General features: G+C 38.0%; 1 protein-coding gene across 1 annotated transcript in view; it reads left to right on the top strand.

Annotated features, from left to right (window-relative positions):
* Positions 1 to 15,299: 15,299 nt before the first annotated feature.
* The window catches only part of notch1b (notch receptor 1b), a 63,707-nt gene continuing 60,206 nt past the window's right edge, over positions 15,300 to 18,800 (top strand). Inside the window, exons 1-2 of the mRNA XM_073861004.1 lie at positions 15,300 to 15,577; positions 16,606 to 16,678. Coding sequence (XP_073717105.1) covers positions 15,520 to 15,577; positions 16,606 to 16,678 — 131 coding nt within the window. The 5' untranslated portion in view covers positions 15,300 to 15,519. The remainder of the gene's footprint in view (positions 15,578 to 16,605; positions 16,679 to 18,800) is intronic.

The raw sequence follows: 18,800 nt of genomic DNA, 5'->3' as shown, positions 1-18,800 counted from the left end.
TCCCTGGAAAACGAAGCTCTGACGTTCCATTGAGGAAGAGAATCAGTCGTGTTCACATGGATAATAATGACCAGTTATCATGATCAGCTAAACACTGGATTCTCAAAAATATGCAAAGTTCGCAGCATAGATTCTCTAAAAGAGTTTTGCTTGAGGCAGTAAGTGGAGTCAAAAAGTTTGGTTCTCCTGAATTGCTTGTATGTGTTAAAAAGTGGAGAGATATGCTTCAAACAGACGTTTAACGGGAGCGTCTCCTTGGTGTGGCTGTTGATGAAGTGCACAACGTTGTTCTATGGTGAGTAATGTTGTTTATTTAGATGCTATTCGATTGCGGCTGGTTATTTCAATAACTGACTTATTGCCAGCCGGCTCGTTATTGTGGGGAGTCCGAAACGTGACGCTAGACGAAACAAACTGTGATTGGTTGTTTGACATGTCGGTCAAACAGCTCGTGGGCGGGCTTTGTCCAGAAAAGGCAGCGAAAAACACCAGACCTTCAGTATTAAAGGTCTGGCTACGCGAGACTAGCTCCAAACAGGAATGAATTTAGAAGCCACTAAACACTTCCATGTTTTCCCTATTTAAAGACTGTTACATGAGTACTTACACGAGTAAGTATGGTGGCACAAAATAAAACTTTTGTTTGGAGCCATAGGAATGAATGGGGCTAGGCCAAATGCCAACACACCCACGAGGCGCTGCACAAAGACCAAAAGTGCACACATTGAAAAAAGATAGGTATGCATTAATTCATCCAAGCTGAGGCAAGAATAGGAAAATATTGAAAAACGGTGGTGTTTTCCTTTAACAGGAAACTACATCCACATTATTGTAATACTGTATGTGACCCTGCACCACAAAACCAGTTACCAGTTTTTTTTTTTAATAAAGTTAAATTTATACATATATAAAAAGCTTTTCATTAATGTATGGTTTTTGTTAGAATAGGACAACATTTGGCCGAGATGCAACTATTTGAAAATCTGGAGTCTGAGGGTGTAAAAAAGTCCTTAGCAACACACATATTACTAATAAATATTTTTTTATATACTTACAGTAGAAAATGTACAAAAAAATCTTTATTGAACATGATCTTTACTTAATATCCTAATGATTTTAGTCATACTTTTTTTTACCCATAGCCTACAGTATATTGTTGGCCATTGCTCCAAATATATGCGTGAGACTGATGGCTGGTTTTGTGGTCCAGGGTCACATACAGTATTATCTAACATAAGAAGAACTAGTAGTTTACAGAGTTTATAGACACTGTGTATGAGATGTTTGGTTGAACTTTACTTTCAGCGTTGCAAATATCGATAAAAATGTTACTTGTTGTTTATGCAACAAGACAGCATGGATGAATTACAGTGAAAGGGAAAACAGGCTAAAGATAGGAGGTAGGTTAATGTCATCTCTATTATAGGGGTCATGTGTAAAAATTCCCAGTGGTTTAACTTTATTTAGGGTTCGTTCCCATGAATGAACCACAGATATTTACAGCGTTTCAGACAGCATGGAGCCAAATCTGTGATCATGGCATAAAGAAATCTGTATGTCTGTAAAGATCAAAAAGTCTGCATTTTATTCAATTCTAAATATAGATTTTTCTACTGAGGTGTCAAAATAATTAAATAAAAATCTATGTGGGCATAATTTTAAAGAGTTCATTTTTATATACCCCTCCTACAAGCCCTTTACTGTAAAACTTTTAGCATCTCCCTGTACACTGTAAACAATTGCAGCATTTTTGTCAATCAACATATATTTTTATGTTACTTTAAAGGGCACCATTAAGTATCCGATTCACAATTTTACCTTTCCTTTGGTGTCTAAGTGTGTATTAGTACATATGCACGATATGCAAAAGGTACAAATCTAAAAGTAAATGATGACCCGATTTATCGTCTATAACGTAAATCTCTTTTCTTGAACTACAATAAACAAACAGATTGTAGTCAACAGTTTACTTCCTGGTTGACGTGGACACGATGGTCATTACCATAATCCTGCCCGCTTCTGACGTACAGTACAGCCTGTAAGTAGTCTATGTTTTCATATAGGATTAATACGCTTTTACTATCTATATGTTTTCATATAGGATCATATAAGCTTTTACTACTGACTAAACCATGACTCAAACATGAGTTTTGTACAGGGCAGAGTAGCGCTTATTGTTTGTCGTTTCTACAATCACAAATGCAGACATGGTTTTAATGTTACCCTACCAATCTGTTACGTCCTGCTCAAGCCGCGCTGGCAAAGTTGATCGATCAGCTTGATCATCTGCATTTTCTGGATCAGATTTGGCTCATATTGATAAGGTAGTAAAGACGATATAAACTCCTATCAGTATTGCATTGTGAGCTAATCTTCAAAACATGGTAAGGAGCGTCACATTTCTGGCTGACGTCAGTGATATTCAGGCCAATCACAATGTATGTTTCTTTGTTGAAAAGTGCTTTATAAATAAAATGTATTATCATTATTATTATTATTACCGGTAAGCTGGCCAATCAGGGACACAGCGCTTTTCAGATCCATGAGCTTTGTAACAAATCAGAGCATTTGAGGAAGGCAGGGAAATCTGAAGCAACAAAAATGTACGGTATGTGGAATATGGAATATTATGTTTTTTTTAACCAAAAACCATGCAAAAACGTTGAATTATACCAAATACACAAAATAATGTTGTTTTTTAGCAATGAAATAGGTGCTCTTTAACTTAACAAATGAAGTTAAACCATTTCAACTTGTTTTTATAAGTTATGTAAACTTTTCATAAGCCAAAACTTAAAATAGTAGGTTGAATTGGCTTGTAAAATCATAAAGCATATTTTTTATTTTTGCATAATTGCGTAAAACTCATCTTTAAACATAATAATATCATATGCAAACGTTTTTCCTGTGACAGTAATTTCTACATGCTTTGAAACTGCTCAACCCTGTAAAACCCTCGGTTGCAATATTATAACATCAGTTTCAAATCTAATAATACCTGTACATGTTTTTTTTTCATTAAAACCATATTTACACAACTTAAAAAGTCCTAATATTTGACCCTGCAATGATTTTGAATGGTAGACTTTGAAAATAGGTTTGCTTTGCTGGCCGTGAACTTACAAAACCTGCAAAACTGCAGTGAGGAACATCATGTAAGTAAATGGCAAAAATATTTTTTTCTGTGATTAGTTATGTGTTTAGATCATGCATCAGATTTTGCATTAGAGGACTCCTACACAACATATAAAAGGTTAAATATTTTTTTCAAAGTTTGTTTCTATATTTGGGTCTTACAGGGTTAAATGTAATTAATTAATTTAGGACACTCTAAAAAGTGAAAGAAAAGTTGGATCAACTTAAATATTTACTTCAATTGATATCACCTAAAAAAATTAAGTAAAATATGATTCTTTTTATTTGCACGATTATTGGCTGTCTGTCCCAGACGAAAGATTGCCATCATGAAACAATCGTCGCAATTTCTGTGATGGTGGCTTTTCATCGGTGGTCCTATGTTGTACAATGAGAGAGGTCCAAAGACGGCCGTTTTCTCGGTCTTGCGTCCAAAGATAGCCTATAGTTTTCTGACAGCGTCAGAAATTCAGCATGATCACGGCACAGTGTGTTTGCTGCTACGACCTGCGTACTGGTATTTGTTTACCGCGAGTGCATGCTGGTGACGTTGCGCTAACGTGTGACGCAGCCGCCGAAGCTTCCGTGTCATCAGCGTACAGTCTACATGCCTGTCGTACCCGAGTTTAAACTATCCATGTCGCACAGTGTAATAAGGTAATAATCTTATATGAGGGCAAAAATCCTGCAGTGTATTCCGGGCTTTAGTAAAGTAAAAATTTCTCCCAAAGTAAAGCTAAAGTGAAATTTTAAGTAAATTTTTCCAATTAAAGTAAAATTTTAAAGTTCATCCAACTTTTCACTTTTTACAGTGTATACAAGGATATAAATATGCAAATTATTCTCCGCCTCCACTCAATCACACAGCCCGGACCATAGATATGAATATGCAAATTAGTCCGCGCCTCCACCTTTTCGTACATGCTTCGAAGCTAATTTCGGAAGTTTTAGACACATGCAGTAACTGCCAATTCTGGTTTCACAATGCATACGTGAACTGCACGCTTGTAGCTTAAATTGTTTTTAGCACTTATGCTAAACTATTTCACATGAGTTCAGCATGTGTGAGTTCAAATGTGATTGGTAACGTGACATAGCAAACCAAGGTGATTTCAAACTCTGGGAATAAGATGTCTTTGAAAAACTATGGATAAAATACTCAGCAATGGTATGATTTGATAAAAACATTTTGGGGGGGATCCTGTTGGCTCGTAAAAGCAGAAGACGTTAAAACAAAAAAACATCCAACACCAGTGTTATTCTCCTATTTCTGAAATATCTCTTCAAATCATTTTATCTGCTACACTTCATTTCCTCTATTGTTTATAATAAGCATGATGTATGTGCACTGACAAATGGATAAAACTGCCTTCATGTTGATTTTAAAATGATGTTTTTGCACGTTTTTATATTTCTGCTTTAGCCTCCAAGGTACAAATTCTCCAGAGTTGGCAAGCTCAGGATTGTGTATTTTATTACTGTATGACCTCCAAGACCTTGAAGTTAAGTTGAAAATTACTCTGCATAAAGATAGATCACCAGGAGTGAGATGATGCATCCCATTGGATTATATGATAAACAGTACGTGTTCAGAGCTCAAATAGGTCAAATCAGACCCATTTAAAAGATGACTGATGTTTCAGATTACACCGTAGTAACATGCAAACTCTTGATCTTACTGTTTAAAAAAGTGAAAAAGCTTTCAAATGCGATACATGTAGGGTGGTCAAGGTTGAGAGGTACAGGTGGAAATCCGTCAGACAAGATTGCTATCGTACATTTACAGAATGAGAATAGATGTGCAAAGAGTTGTGAATGAAGAGAAATTGGGCGACATGGGGTCTGCACCGCAAACTTTCACACAACCTCCAACAAACAAAGAGGGGAAGTAACTCTGTGTGACCGGCCCGAAGAAATTTCCTGTTTGTGATTATGTAGCCAAAAAACAAAGGGCGTAAGGAACTGTCCTGCAGTTACAACTCTATTGCGCATGACATGTGTGTCGGGTGTCTGTCCACACGCTGTATCTCTGTACAATGCTGGGAAGCAGCTGTGGCTGCTCTATAATGGACAAGCATTTATGTGCAACCTGTTAAATGTGTGACAGGTTTTGCTCATTTAGATTATTGGGATTTCAAATTGTATCGTTTGGCACTTCATTCACTGAGACCTTTGTGACACAGGCGCTTGAATTAAACTCTCAAGCTACCTGTAGCTCATGTCTTCAGATTTCCTCAAACGGTAAGGAGACAAACAAGAAACCATTGTAAGAGGAATCCAGGATGTATAAATCAATCGCTGATTCACTAAGGAAACTATTAGACTACAATAGAAGCACAATAGGACATTGAAGTAATTTTTCGTAGGCTGTCCTCCAGCAACACAAGGGACCCTTATCCAGATCACATCAACAGCTTTGAAAGCTATATGCATTGAGCAAAATGTGAGATTTTTGCCTATACATGAACTTAATGACAGGTGAGCAGATAACTCCGGGCCGGATCCGCACCAAAGCTGCCGACTTTGGCGTGGATCTGGTTCAGATTCGGCCCCGGAGTCGTCTGCTGTCTCGGTGCTTGTGTAGCCCAAGAGTAGCCTGAAACACTTATTTTGAACCTTTAATCAGTCTAAACCCACATCATTGCACAAGTAAAATAATGTAAATATGTTGTATTTATGGCCATTGCTTTAATATCAACAAACATTATGACGATCGATTTAGATTTACTGAGAAAATGTTCTATGAATTGGCCTTTTTGAGGTTTCAGGGTTAAGTTTGCTGCTCCCGGTGTTTCTATAGACCATTTTAAAAGATGTAAACAACACTGGTCCAGAAGCACTTCCTGTTTCAGTTTTTTAACACTAGATAAACGTTGAGATAAAATACAACCAACAGAACATATAGAACTAAATCAAAAAGTTAAACATCTTAAAGAGAATGATATATGTGAAATAATAAAAAACAGTCACGAACTGAAACAGGAAGTGTTTCTGGACCAGTAGTGTTTCCATCTTTTGAAATGGTCTATAGCTCAGTTGGTTTGATTCTCAGATGTACATGTACAATAAATTGAAATTGCTTAACCTAATCTGTAAAAACAATGCTGCAATGCAATGTAAAAAAAAAGTAATATCAACATACACTTCTCTTTTATTTAAAGGGGACATTTCACTTTTTAACAATGAAAAAGAATCTTTGGTGGCCCCAGAGTACGTATGTGAAGTTTTAGCTCCAAATAGCATCTAAAAAATTGCCACTTTGTAGGTGTCAGCAAAAATGTGCCATTTTTTGGTTTGTCCTTTAAAAATTAATCTAATAAGAGTTGATCTCTGCACTAAATGGCAGTGCTGTGGTTGGATAATGCAGATTAAGGGGCGGTATTATCCTGTTCTGACATCACAAAGGGAGCCAGATTTTAATGACCTATTTTTTCACATGCTTGCAGAGAATGGTTTACCAAAACTAAGTTACTGGGTTGATCTTTTTCACATTTTCTAGGTTGATAGAAGCGCCGGGGACCCAATTATAGCACTTAAAGGACAAGTTCGGTATTTTACACTTAAAGCCGTGTTTTCAGATTGTTTATGATGAAATTGAACGGTTTTGACTGAAATTTGGACATATGATGCTGGCCCGAGAAACTCACAGAGTGGTCAGGGGTGTTCACTGATATGCTCACACAAAAATCGCTGCAAAAGATGCTTTCCAACAGGTGTCCATTGTAAACTTGTGGACCTATTTTCCAAACGCCTTCTGTTGAGAGCTTGAATAATAGGCACTCCAGCCCAGTTGGTGGCGATAATCCACCTTTGCCAATTGCAAGAATACAAACAACGTTCCCGGCGCGGAGTAATACTGTACCTCACTGCACATCTAATACAAGTCAATGGAGTTGGACAAAAACTACGATAAACCTTTACTTTCCAGTAAACACATGAACCCGCCTTCAAAGTTTGTATTTAAAATAGGGAGGTAGTATAATAGATAATCCAAACAGCACCGTTGAAAACGTGACGTTATTTAGGGATGTAACAATCGCTCGCTCATTCCTCTATCAGCCAATGACTTCATGGAAAATACTGATAGACAAAACATGTAGCCAATTATATAACGAATTCAACGATCTCTGTTTGACTTTTTGTGTATGTTTGACTTCATGCTGTGCTGCAAGAACTGAAAAAGAAATGACGACAAAGTACCGCGAGAGCGAGTTGAAATTAAACTACTCCGTAAGGTTTCTTGAAGAGCTTTCGCGGTACTTTGATGTCATCCGTCTGTTGCGCTGCATAAAGTCGAGCAAGCCAGTGACGCGGCTGACGTACGACGCGGCTGACTTTTATACGTTCCTCCCCAGCTTCTTTTCTTTTGTTTTGTGCGTCCGAGCTTCGTTTACAGTCTGGGGAGACGCACGCTGTAAGTTTGAAAAATAAAAAACGTAGCAAACATGTCTGAGGAACAGTTCAGCCGCGTCACTACAGTCACGTGACTTCACGCGCTTCACAACAGAACCGAAAGAGAAGACCATGTTGAATAAAGTCGTAATTCTTGCTATTTTTGGACCAAAATGTATTTTCGATGCTTCAACACATTCTAACTGACCCACTGACATGGATTACTTTGATGGTGTTTTTATTACCTTTCTGGACATGGAAACCGTACAGTACATAGATTTTCATAGATGGAGGAGACAGAAAGCTCTCGGACTAAATCTAACAATAAAACATCTTAAACTGTGTTCCGAAGATGAACGGAGGTCTTCAGAGTTTAGAACGACATAAGGGTAAGTCATTAATTACATTATTTTCATTTTTGGGTGAACTATCTTTATTTAGTAGTCACTCTGTTTGGGGGCGGGGGCGAAAACACAAGCCGCTTATACAATATGTAAATACACACAGAAAATGACGCCCCCCCCCGCAGCACCCTAGAATCTCCGGAATAACAAGCTGATTTCAACCGTAAAATGTACGCTTTTAAATGTACAGAAACTGCTCTCTCAAACATGGAGAGGCTTCTTCGTGATCTCAACTAACAGATTCTGCAATAAATTGAAAACCACAAATTTGGAAAAAAAACTTTGTTTCTCATTATCTTGAAACTTGTGCTGCCGACTTGTGTCACTGGTTTTCGTGACGGGTCACATTTTCATGATATGACCCCTTTAACTTGAATTAAACTTGCATGCAGCATCACTAGCTGCATTTGCATTACCCTTCAAATTGCGCTAATTGAAATAGTGCATTGCACATGCACCCCATGGAAACCTGGCAATTTCGCAATATCTCCCTTATGTCACAAAAAAGTTTTTACGCTCAGGTGAGGTATGTAATGTATCGCAGAACTGCAATGGAAAGAGGTTTTTTCCACATTAACCGGTCTCCTGATGTGCGTAAATGTCACATGATCGTTCTTTAAATATGCAGTGTTTGGTGGTGGATGCAAGTTTTATCAAATTTGTTATGCAATACCTACTATTTTAAAGGAAAACACCACTGTTTTTCAATATTTTACTATGTTCTTCAACTTAGACAAATTAATACATACCTATCTTTTTTCAACGCGTGCAATTTTAATCTTTGAACAGCGCCTCGTGAATGTGTTTTTTACCCTAGCCCCATTCATTCCTATGGCTCCAAACAGGGATGAATTTAGAAGCCACCAAACACTTACATGAGTAGTTACACGAGTAAATATGGTGGCACAAAAGTGTACGCATTGAAAAAAGATTGAGTTAAGAACATAGTAAAATATTAAAAAACTGTGTTGTTTTCAAAGTTTTTGATGAGTGATGAGTTGACACAACAACTTATAAACAAGTAAAACTATTTTTTCTTAATTTGATTAATGTTTATATGACTACAGTTTAGGAAACATTTAAAATAGTGCACATGCACAGTCATTTGGATTAAACTTAGGCAGCTAATTTTTTTACAGTGATTAAAAAAATGTAGTGCTGCCTCACGATTAGTCGCGACTAATCGTTTGCAGAATAAAAGTTTTTGTTTACATAATAAATGTGTGTGTACTGTGTATAATAATTATGTTTATATAAACACACACACATAAATGTAAATTTTAAGAAAAATATATATTTATATAATAAATATTTATATTTATATATAATATAGATTATATTTAAATATAAACATGTATATACACATGCAAATGTTTCTTAATTTTATACATGCATGTGTGTATGTGTATTTATACATAATTATTATACACAATACACCCACATATATTATGTAAACATAAACTTTTATTCTGCAAACGATTAGTCGCGACTAATCGTGAGGCAGCACTAAAAAAATGTCCTTTAATGCACTGTAAGTTACTTTGCTTGCAAGTGTCTGCAAATGCATAACATGTAAACGTAAAGCTTAAGCAAATGCTGTAAGTCCTGTTGTTTGCGGTGTTAGTTTTGCATGTACTGTTGTGTAAAACCTTTTGCACAACCCTGAAGTTATTCACACCTAAAACACTAAAAGTCTACGAAGTGTGAGATGTTTAGTAAGTGTGAACTCTGCAAGAGAGAGCTTCAATAATGGCCAAGTTAAACTGATATCTGCAGACAGTGATTCAACTTTTTACACTCTGTTTCTTACAATATGATTACACAAAGCTACATGCATAAGTAACTGAAACCAGTGACTTCCTGTAACCTCTGGTGAAAATCATTATCAGGATTATTAAGAAAAACACAGATGTGAGTGGATGTGAACTATTGAACTGGAGCGATAGTCTTATCCCAGTGTTTTCTTTATGCAGGACATTGACACCCATGTCCTTTATCACTTTACATCGGCTTTCAATTCATCCCTTTTGAAAAGAAAAATAATTGTGATGTAAGAATTCATTTTGAACTTTGTGTTATAAATGCATACATTTTTTTCTGTCATCCAAAACTGATCTAAAGATCTTCAATGGTGAGATAATTGTGCTTTAAATGTCCATTAAAATCTGATTAGAAGCTTTGTTGTGTAAAATTACTTGTCCTAACAGAGACACTTAGAAACCAATTAATATATACATGGAAAGACATGTCACTTGACAAGAGGAAATGCCCCAATCGAAATGCAAACAAAGGTCAAATTGCGAGTACATGCAGGTGCCAGATTGGATGTCAGTTCTCACACTTGTGGTGCCAGCATTGAGTGTGGGAAGTGTTTCGGCATGTCCACACACAACTCCAATTATCTCCTTATCATGACCACTACCTCCACAGGCTCGTTTTCATTGGCCCTCGGGTCACACCGCACCTCCAGATATTTCCCGTACACTCTCCTCTCACCTGCAGCTTTTTTACAAGCAGACACAAATGCATAAACACACACACACATACAAGTGTTTATAAAATACCAAAAGGATTTGAAAGAAAAACTTTGCCTGTAGGTGCTAAAATATGCAGGTCACACTCTTTGCTTACTGTCTACACAAATATGCCAGTCGTCAGAGAGACCAAAACATACACTTTCTTTCAATTGTCTCATCAAAAAAAAAAAAAAAACTCTGTTTATGGCTTTAGGGGCCAGAGATTAGATACCGTATTTACACAGATTAATACAAATGTTTTGAGGCGGGAGGATGTGATGAAATAAATGGTGCATGAAAGGTGCAAGGTGAGACTTTTAGCGGCATCTACAGGTGCAACCAACGGCTCAGTCCACAGCTCACCCCTCCCTTTCGAAAAGCATAGAGAAGCTACAGTAGCTGCGACAGGACAAACACGTCATCATCTAAGAGAACGTAGCGACAAAACGCGATCTATAGACGGTTTCATTGAACGCACGTGCGTTGTCGCGGTTACACGTCTAAGCGGAACTTACTTCCGGTCTATGTTTGTTTAATATCATGAGTAGTTGCAAAACTGAACTCTGGAAAAAATACCTTGTTGAAAATAACAAATGTTTTGGTTTCCTGAAGACAAAAGGGGAAAAGCGATCATGGATCACCGCTATGTGAAGGAAGGTTTGGCAGCCGATCTATAGGCCAAGACTGGTAGGCTGCAACTGTGGTGCCCTTGAGCAAGGCACCTAGTTGCTCCCCGGGCGCTGCAATGATAGCTGCCCACTGCCACATGTGTGGTCACGACATGCAGTGTGCGTGTTTATTCACTGGATGAGTTAAATGCAGAAGTAACATGCCAAGTATGGGTACCATCGAGGGGCAACCTTCCAATCTCTTTGATGAAGTGAATTCGGAAGTGCAATTCATCGACTGGTTACTAGAGGCTCACTCCAAAAGGGAGTCAATTCCCATAGACCACCATGTTAAAATGCTCATCTTTAGAGCAGAAAATAATATGTTTACAGCCTGGTACAATTTTTTTATAACTAATATATATATATAACTATATAAGTCTATATAACTAATTTTGCCCGTCATGACAACTGTGAGGTGGGTGAATTTTTTTGTTACTCATCCGTTTAAATTATATTAAGCCTTGTGCTACGTACACACCAAACGCAGGGCATCGTATTACTCGCTTTAAATTACTCGCAGGATTTAACTTCGTGTCACTTTTTCACTCGAGTTGAATATTTTCAACTTGGGCGAAGACGCGTTTGAAGCGAATAGCGCATGTTTTTGCGGCAAACGTGCCACCCATATCGCGTCATTCGCATTTCCCTGCGCAAGGACACGTCTGTTCGCGTCTTTGCATTGCCTTGTATGTAATCTACTAGCGCAAAACGTTGAACTCGCATCTGCTGTGAACCCACAGTTGAAGTTCTGCATAGTTAAAAGCGTGGCCACTTGAGTGACGGTTGAACAGCCACTGCTGTCACTAGAGTCGAGCTAGACTGGCATGGTTTCAGCAACCAGCCACCTCAGCTTCAACCACGTCCCGCCTCTTTACCCATTTTCGGATGTTTGTGAGTGATGCGCAGTGATGTTCGGCCAAGATGGCGATGGCAGGTAACGCCTAATATTGGCTTCAAAAATGATCTTCAGACACCTACACTCTAAAAACAAACTGTGCTGTATAGCACCAAAAGTGGTTCTTTGCTCGTAATCATAGAAGAACCGTTTTTAGTGCCATATAGCACCGGTGAAGCACCGGTGAAGCACCTGTGTAGAACCATATAGTGCTATGTAGAACCAAATGTGGTGCTATAGTGGTGCTATATGGCCCCTATGGTTCTACACAGGTGCTTCACCGGTGCTTCACCGGTGCTATATGGCACTAAAAATGGTTCTTCTATGGTTACGATTCAAATCAACAGTTTTGGTGCTATATAGCACCGTTTGTTTTTTTAGAGTGTATGGGTGACATCACGGACACTACGTCCATCTTTTTTTACAGTCTATGGTTACCATATTGTGAAACACGTCACTTTCACATTAGCTCAGCGTAGTTTTTGATACATTTTAGCTAAGATTTGAACTAAGGTAATCTGCTTGTTATTTATTATGCTTGTTATTATAAATAAACTACTCCAAGGACTGTTGTTTGGAAGTTTACCGGAAGTTACGTTTGTTCCACGAAAGCTGTTTGTTTATGTTGTTACTGCTGAAACTGTCTGTAGACCCGGTGACGCGTTACGCATCTGGTCCGAGTCTGGTTACTTCTGGTTTCAGTTTTTTTTTAATGGTCTGACTAGTTGGTAAACTGAACTCTTGAACAAATACCTCATCGAAAATAACAAATAATTTGGTTTCCTAGGTAATCTACGTGTTGTTAATTTAGCTTGTTATATAAATACACTACATTTAAAGTACTTTGTTGTTATTTATTCTTAGCAGAGTTTACAGGAAGTTACGTGTTGACCACAAAAGCCGCTTGTTTATGTTGTTACTGCTGAAACTGTCTATAGAACAGTTTATCCATTTAGGGCTACTGTAGAAACATGGTGGCACGAAATAGCGACTTCCATGTATGGGGACCCGCGGTGTGTAGATTAAAACTGATCATTTTAAGCTAAACTGTGCAGTTCATTATGTTAGGTCTTATAGACGGTTTCATCGAAAACATGTGTTGCCTGAGCGGAACTTAACTTCAGGTCTCTGTTTGTTTAAAGGAATAGTCTATCCTTTTTCCATATTAAACTATGTTATTACCATAACTAAGAAGAGTTGATACATCCCTTTATCATCTTAGTGCGTGCATGTAAGCGATGTGGCGCGTGCCGACACTCTGATAGCATTTAGCTTAGCCCCATTCATTCAATGGTACCAAACAGAGATAAAGTTAGAAGTGACCAAACACATCAACGTTTCTCCTATTTAAGACGAGAAGTTATACGAGCAAGTATGGTGGCACAAAATAAAACATAGCTCTTTTCTAAGCGGATTTAAAAGAGGGACTATATTGTATGGCGGAATAGCACCTTTGGGAGTACCTCGACTGCCTGAAAAATCCGTTCCCCTTCTCCCTCTCATAATGAGAGTGTTACTGCGCCGAGTCGAAGTACTCCCAAAAGTGCTATTCCGCCATACAATATAGTTACCCTTTTAAATCCGCTTAGAAAAGCGCTACATTTTATTTTGTGCCACCATACTTGCTCGTATAACTACTCGTTTTAAATAGGAAAAACTTTGATGTGTTTGGTCACTTCTAACTTTATCTCTCTACCATTGAATGAATGGGGCTAAGCTAAATGCTATCAAAGTGTCGCCGCGCGCCACAGCGCTTACGTGCACGCACTAAGATGACAGAGGTGTATGTATCAACTCTTCTTAGTTAAGGTAATAACAGTTTAATATGGAAAAAGGATAGAATATTCCTTTAATGGTCTGACTAGTTGCTAAACTGAACTTTGGAACAAATACCTTGTTGAAAATAACAAATGTTTTGGTTTCCTAAAGACGAGGGAAGACAGCGATCATGGATTACCGCTATTTGATGGGATGTTTGGCAGCTGAGATTGTATACATTATATAGTATACATTTTACACAGTAATGTCAGCTCAGTGTAGTTTTTTGATAAACTTTAGCTATGATTTGATCTATATGTTGTTTATTTTGCTTGTTATCAGAAATAAACTACTATTAAAGGACCCTATTGTTATTGATTTTTTAGCGGAGTTTACCGGAAGTTATGCATGTTCCACGAAAGCCATTTGTTTATGTTGTTACTCCTGAAACCGTATACACCACTGATAATATAGTTATGTATATTATATTGCATTTTTCCGTCTAAAAGTCCCACATTGCACCTTTAAATTCACATCGAAATCTTGTATTTATGATAATCCATATTCCTTGCTGTGGTTCACAGCTATGAAGCTCTGAGACTTTCCAGATTTGTTGAAAGTTAATAACCTTTGTGTATAGTGGTTCATTACATGTGCTGTATTACACCACTATACAACTTTAAAAATAGATAACAGCAATTTGATTTTTTAGGTCACTGGAGAAGCAAATATGATCTCACTAGAGATCTCACCTCTTAATTAAATTAAGACCCCATCCTCTTTTAATTTTCATACTTTAATCATGTTACAGGCTGCACAACAGCTTTGTTGTGTCAATGCAACAACTTCAACACCTGGGCACAGTTTATCATTAACCAGAGCTCATGCAACTCAAACTAGGGAAACTCTGTAGTCTTAAAGGGATAGTTCACCAAGTTGTTTCTAAATAAAACCAGATCTGGTGCAGCGTTGATTTCTGTAGTATTTTTTTCTACTATGGCATTGAATGGTGCTCCAGATCTGCTTGATTACAAATATTTTTCAAAGGAATCAAGTTGAGGATATGACAGTATTTTTATCTTTGGGTGAACTGTCCCTTTAAAAATGCATTTTCAGTTTAGATAGTAGACTGTACATGTTGCAACTAGAAGAGTTTTACAAAAAGTGCAATGGCAATGAGTCAAAACATTTCATCAAATAAAATGTAAGTTTTGCAATTAATGCTAATGTTTGCACAACAATCTGTCTACCAATCTCAATTCAACATTTAAGCATACAACTTCAGAAATGTTTGTAAGGTCAAGAAAAACATTTTAGTGAAGTAACCCTAAACTTTTGAACACTTGTATATTCATACATGAATGGATGGAATGGTGGTTAAAATAACTGTAGTTTGTATACACACCGTCGTGTTTAATAAAACGAGTACCGATGATTTTCCCGCTTGTTTGTTTTGACAAACCAAGTTTAAAAGGAGGGCGTGTTTTTCCCACTACAGCTTCTGAAAGTTTGTCAAGTAAATGCGCGCTCGTGTTGCACTCTGGAGGAAGCGCGCGCCTCTGGATGAGAAGAACTCATTCACACAACTCGTACTGCTCGAGCAGCATCGGGAAGACGCTACAAGTGTCGTTTCTGGATACATATATCTATCTTTTAAACCGTCGTGATTTATTTCCTTTTCCCGAAGAGACCCAATGTTGGATATATGTTAAGTCGCGTGGATATCCCACAACTATCCGTAAGAAGGAATGCATCTTTTCCTCGTGCAACTAATTCTTTTGATATCAACCATTACTCTGACGCAAGGTAGGTTTCGTTGGTTGAGTTTTTACTTTCAACACAACCAAACACTTCGACTGAGTTAAGAACGAGTTTATTTCTGTCACACATTGCGCATCAAACGCATTGTTTAAGGAGAAATCACTTGTTGTTGTGCATTGATGTTAATTTAAGTTACGGAAAGAATTAATTAATAAACCATGGTTTAACTATTGTAGTAATAAAACCAATGTTATACACAAATATACCATTCTCACTACATGAAAACTGCTGTAGTATATAGTATTTAAAGAAAACTTTACTGTAGTATACTGTAGCATATTATAGTAATTTACTATAGGATTATGTACTGCTGACTTGATAATACTGTAGTAGCATATATCTTAATATTTATTATGGTAAGATATTCAAAACCACTATACTGTAGCATCCTGTACAGTTTACTATAGTAAATATAATGTAGCCTATACTACAGTATTTTTTCATGTGAGTCTCACCATACAACCTGTAGCCATAGTTACTGTAGTAAAAATATAGTTATACAAATGTTAGTCAATCTGCCAAAGAACTATGGTAAATACACTTTTACTACGATAAAACCATAGTTTTAGTGAAGATCATTTGAAGCACATCACTCCAGATGATAGAAAAGTGAACTCACAAGAGCTTTTCTGATTCGTTGTCTCGTTCATTTTAAGCCTCAGGTTATTGACTCACATGGACAAAGGCAGCACGAGCGGAGTTTGAGTGAAGTTTCACTTTAAGTCTTTTACAGCCCAATGCTACCAACCAAATATAGTTCATTCCCCAGACCAGCTGCCGGGTGAAGAATGCAGCGCTGTCAGGTCCCTCTGTCCACAAACATCACTTTAGGGTGTTAGGAGTCACACTTTCTCACCGGATTCTGTCATGTGTCTTACTAACATTTGCCCAGGTTGCAAAAATATGACGCATTCAAGAACTTGCCTAATTGCAATGTGTTTGTAACAACAGTCATTTTTTTGTTTTTATATTAGTTGCAACTCTAAATAGAAATGTATTACTCTGTTTTCCAGGCCTGGAATGTTCGGAAAAATGTCTGAACGGTGGTACGTGTGAACTTAATCCAGATGGGAAAGGAGAATGCAAGTGAGTAAACAGAGCTCAATTGCTGCTTCTGAACCGTAGCACTAGCATGGAGAAAATGAGAGCGGGCCCAATACAGTGCCTTGAGATTTTTTTAGTAATGCATAAACTTTAGGCTGCCAGAATATTCGCTTCAATCTGAATTCCATTTTCTCCAACAAAAGAAAAGTGTGCTTCTCTCCTTGAACCTAACGAATGACATGCACAGCCACTGATGAAGAGAGTCTAGGGCATTACCCCCCTCCGTCTGGTCGTGAGTACGAGCCCACCTCTCCAGCCCAAGTCTCAGAGACACTCGGAGCCCTAAATCTTATTTTGCTTTTCTTTTATGAAACGACAGCTGGGGTTTGCCAGAAGCTCGGTGGCCATTGTTCTCCAGTCTAGATTAATTCTGTGTGACTAATCTGTTTGAGGCTTCCCAGAATGCCAGAGGGCCCCCTTGCGCGCCCTGCCCCTGCTCGGGTGTTTTGTCCCATTTTGAATGCCCATTCACTCTCTGTGATTTACATTAGAAGGACAGATGGCAATAGAGTGTAATTTGACTGGATGTTTTCATAATTGGTAGCAATGCGCCAGTGAAAGAATCAAGAGCATACAGGTTGTCCGGCATGCATAACTTCACATTCTCTCATGCCAGCACACAAACGCTTGCGGGGCAGAAACGCACTGCGTTTGCACTGATTGTGTTCGGTTTGACTTGCAAACTGGGTTAACTCTCGTTGGCCCTCTTTGGTACTTTCCTACTTGCTTTAAGCAGGATTGGATTGCAAGCATTTGGCCAGACTAGAATTGTTTTGCTTTGGTAACGATGAGTTTATCAGGAGGAGCACACTGGACGGGCTCATTTGAAATAAGTCGGTGGCGGCTCTGTTTTCGGATCCACACTGGAGCCACACTGGCGTTGGGCCACATCTTAATTCTGTCTGGCAGCCTCCCTGCCTCAGTTGGGCTACAAAGCCACCATTGTGTCCTGTCATTCTCAGACTCGTCTAATTAAACATAGTAATACAACGAAGGACACTCTCTCGCTCAGAATGGCACATTAGTATGTCTAGTACCTTTTATCTATTGTTCAGATGCACCGGTGGACACAGCGCTTGGTTTTGCAATGTGTCCGGCAAACTTTGGCAAAATGTGGGTTCATACAGTAGATCAGTTTTTGCTACGTTTTTCCTTTAATCAAATGAATCCATTGTGTCTGCTCTGAAATGCTTGATGGCATGTTTCTTGTGACTGCACAAAAAATGTGAAAATATGTTGTTGTTTTTATAATGAGCTGATACTTAAAAGTGACTTAACTCCCTTAAACCAGCTATTTCAGTACCAAATGAAGTGTTTCGTCTCATAACATTAAAATCTTGATTGTTGGATGAATGCATTTTTATCTGTTATATCAAAGGGGAGCAAGAACATAAATGAAGATATTTTGAAAAATGTTTCTAATCAAGCACATCTGGGGCACCATTGAATTCCATAGTAGGAAAATGTAAATGTAAATTTCTCTTCCAAGTCTCATATTTGACTCATGTCATTCAGCTAGTCCATATCATTTTGGAAAGATGTTTCGGTTCTACTTTACATTCCATACCAGGGACATAAAACACTCATATCTGGCACTTTGACAGACATGTAGAGGAGTGAGCTGTTATCTCTGATGCTTTGGCAAGCCCAGAAGTCCGACTGACAGTAATGCTAACCAGCGTCCATCTCTGAATTCTGGATGGCAGATTCAAATAAAAGGATTAGTGTTCGGCGAGGAGATGAGAGATGCGGGACTGGAGGGAGAACCTGGAAAGTTCACATGCTGGCTCCAGGCCTTCCGACCGAGTTTTGAAGGGCGTTGAGAATGACCTTGCCGTTTTCCGATTAGCTCCCCGTAGGGTCATAAAAGTTTGAATACAGGGCTAAAACACCTACATTTGTAGGTGGGAAACGCATTGTTGTAACTCATTACAAATGTCTCCTTCTGATAATCATCTCAGACTTGACTACATGGATTTCTGGTGCGCAATTTTGTTTCAGTATTTGTGGTTTAGGATTATAAAAAAAGATTATAAAATAATTGTGTGGCATTTTTCTAATTTGTAACTTTTTATTAAATGAGATTTACCTTACCAAGCTGTTT

The sequence above is a fragment of the Misgurnus anguillicaudatus genome, chromosome 22 (genome assembly GCF_027580225.2).
Source record: "Misgurnus anguillicaudatus chromosome 22, ASM2758022v2, whole genome shotgun sequence".
NCBI lineage: Eukaryota > Metazoa > Chordata > Actinopteri > Cypriniformes > Cobitidae > Misgurnus > Misgurnus anguillicaudatus.
This window is presented reverse-complemented; position numbering and strand designations above follow the sequence as displayed.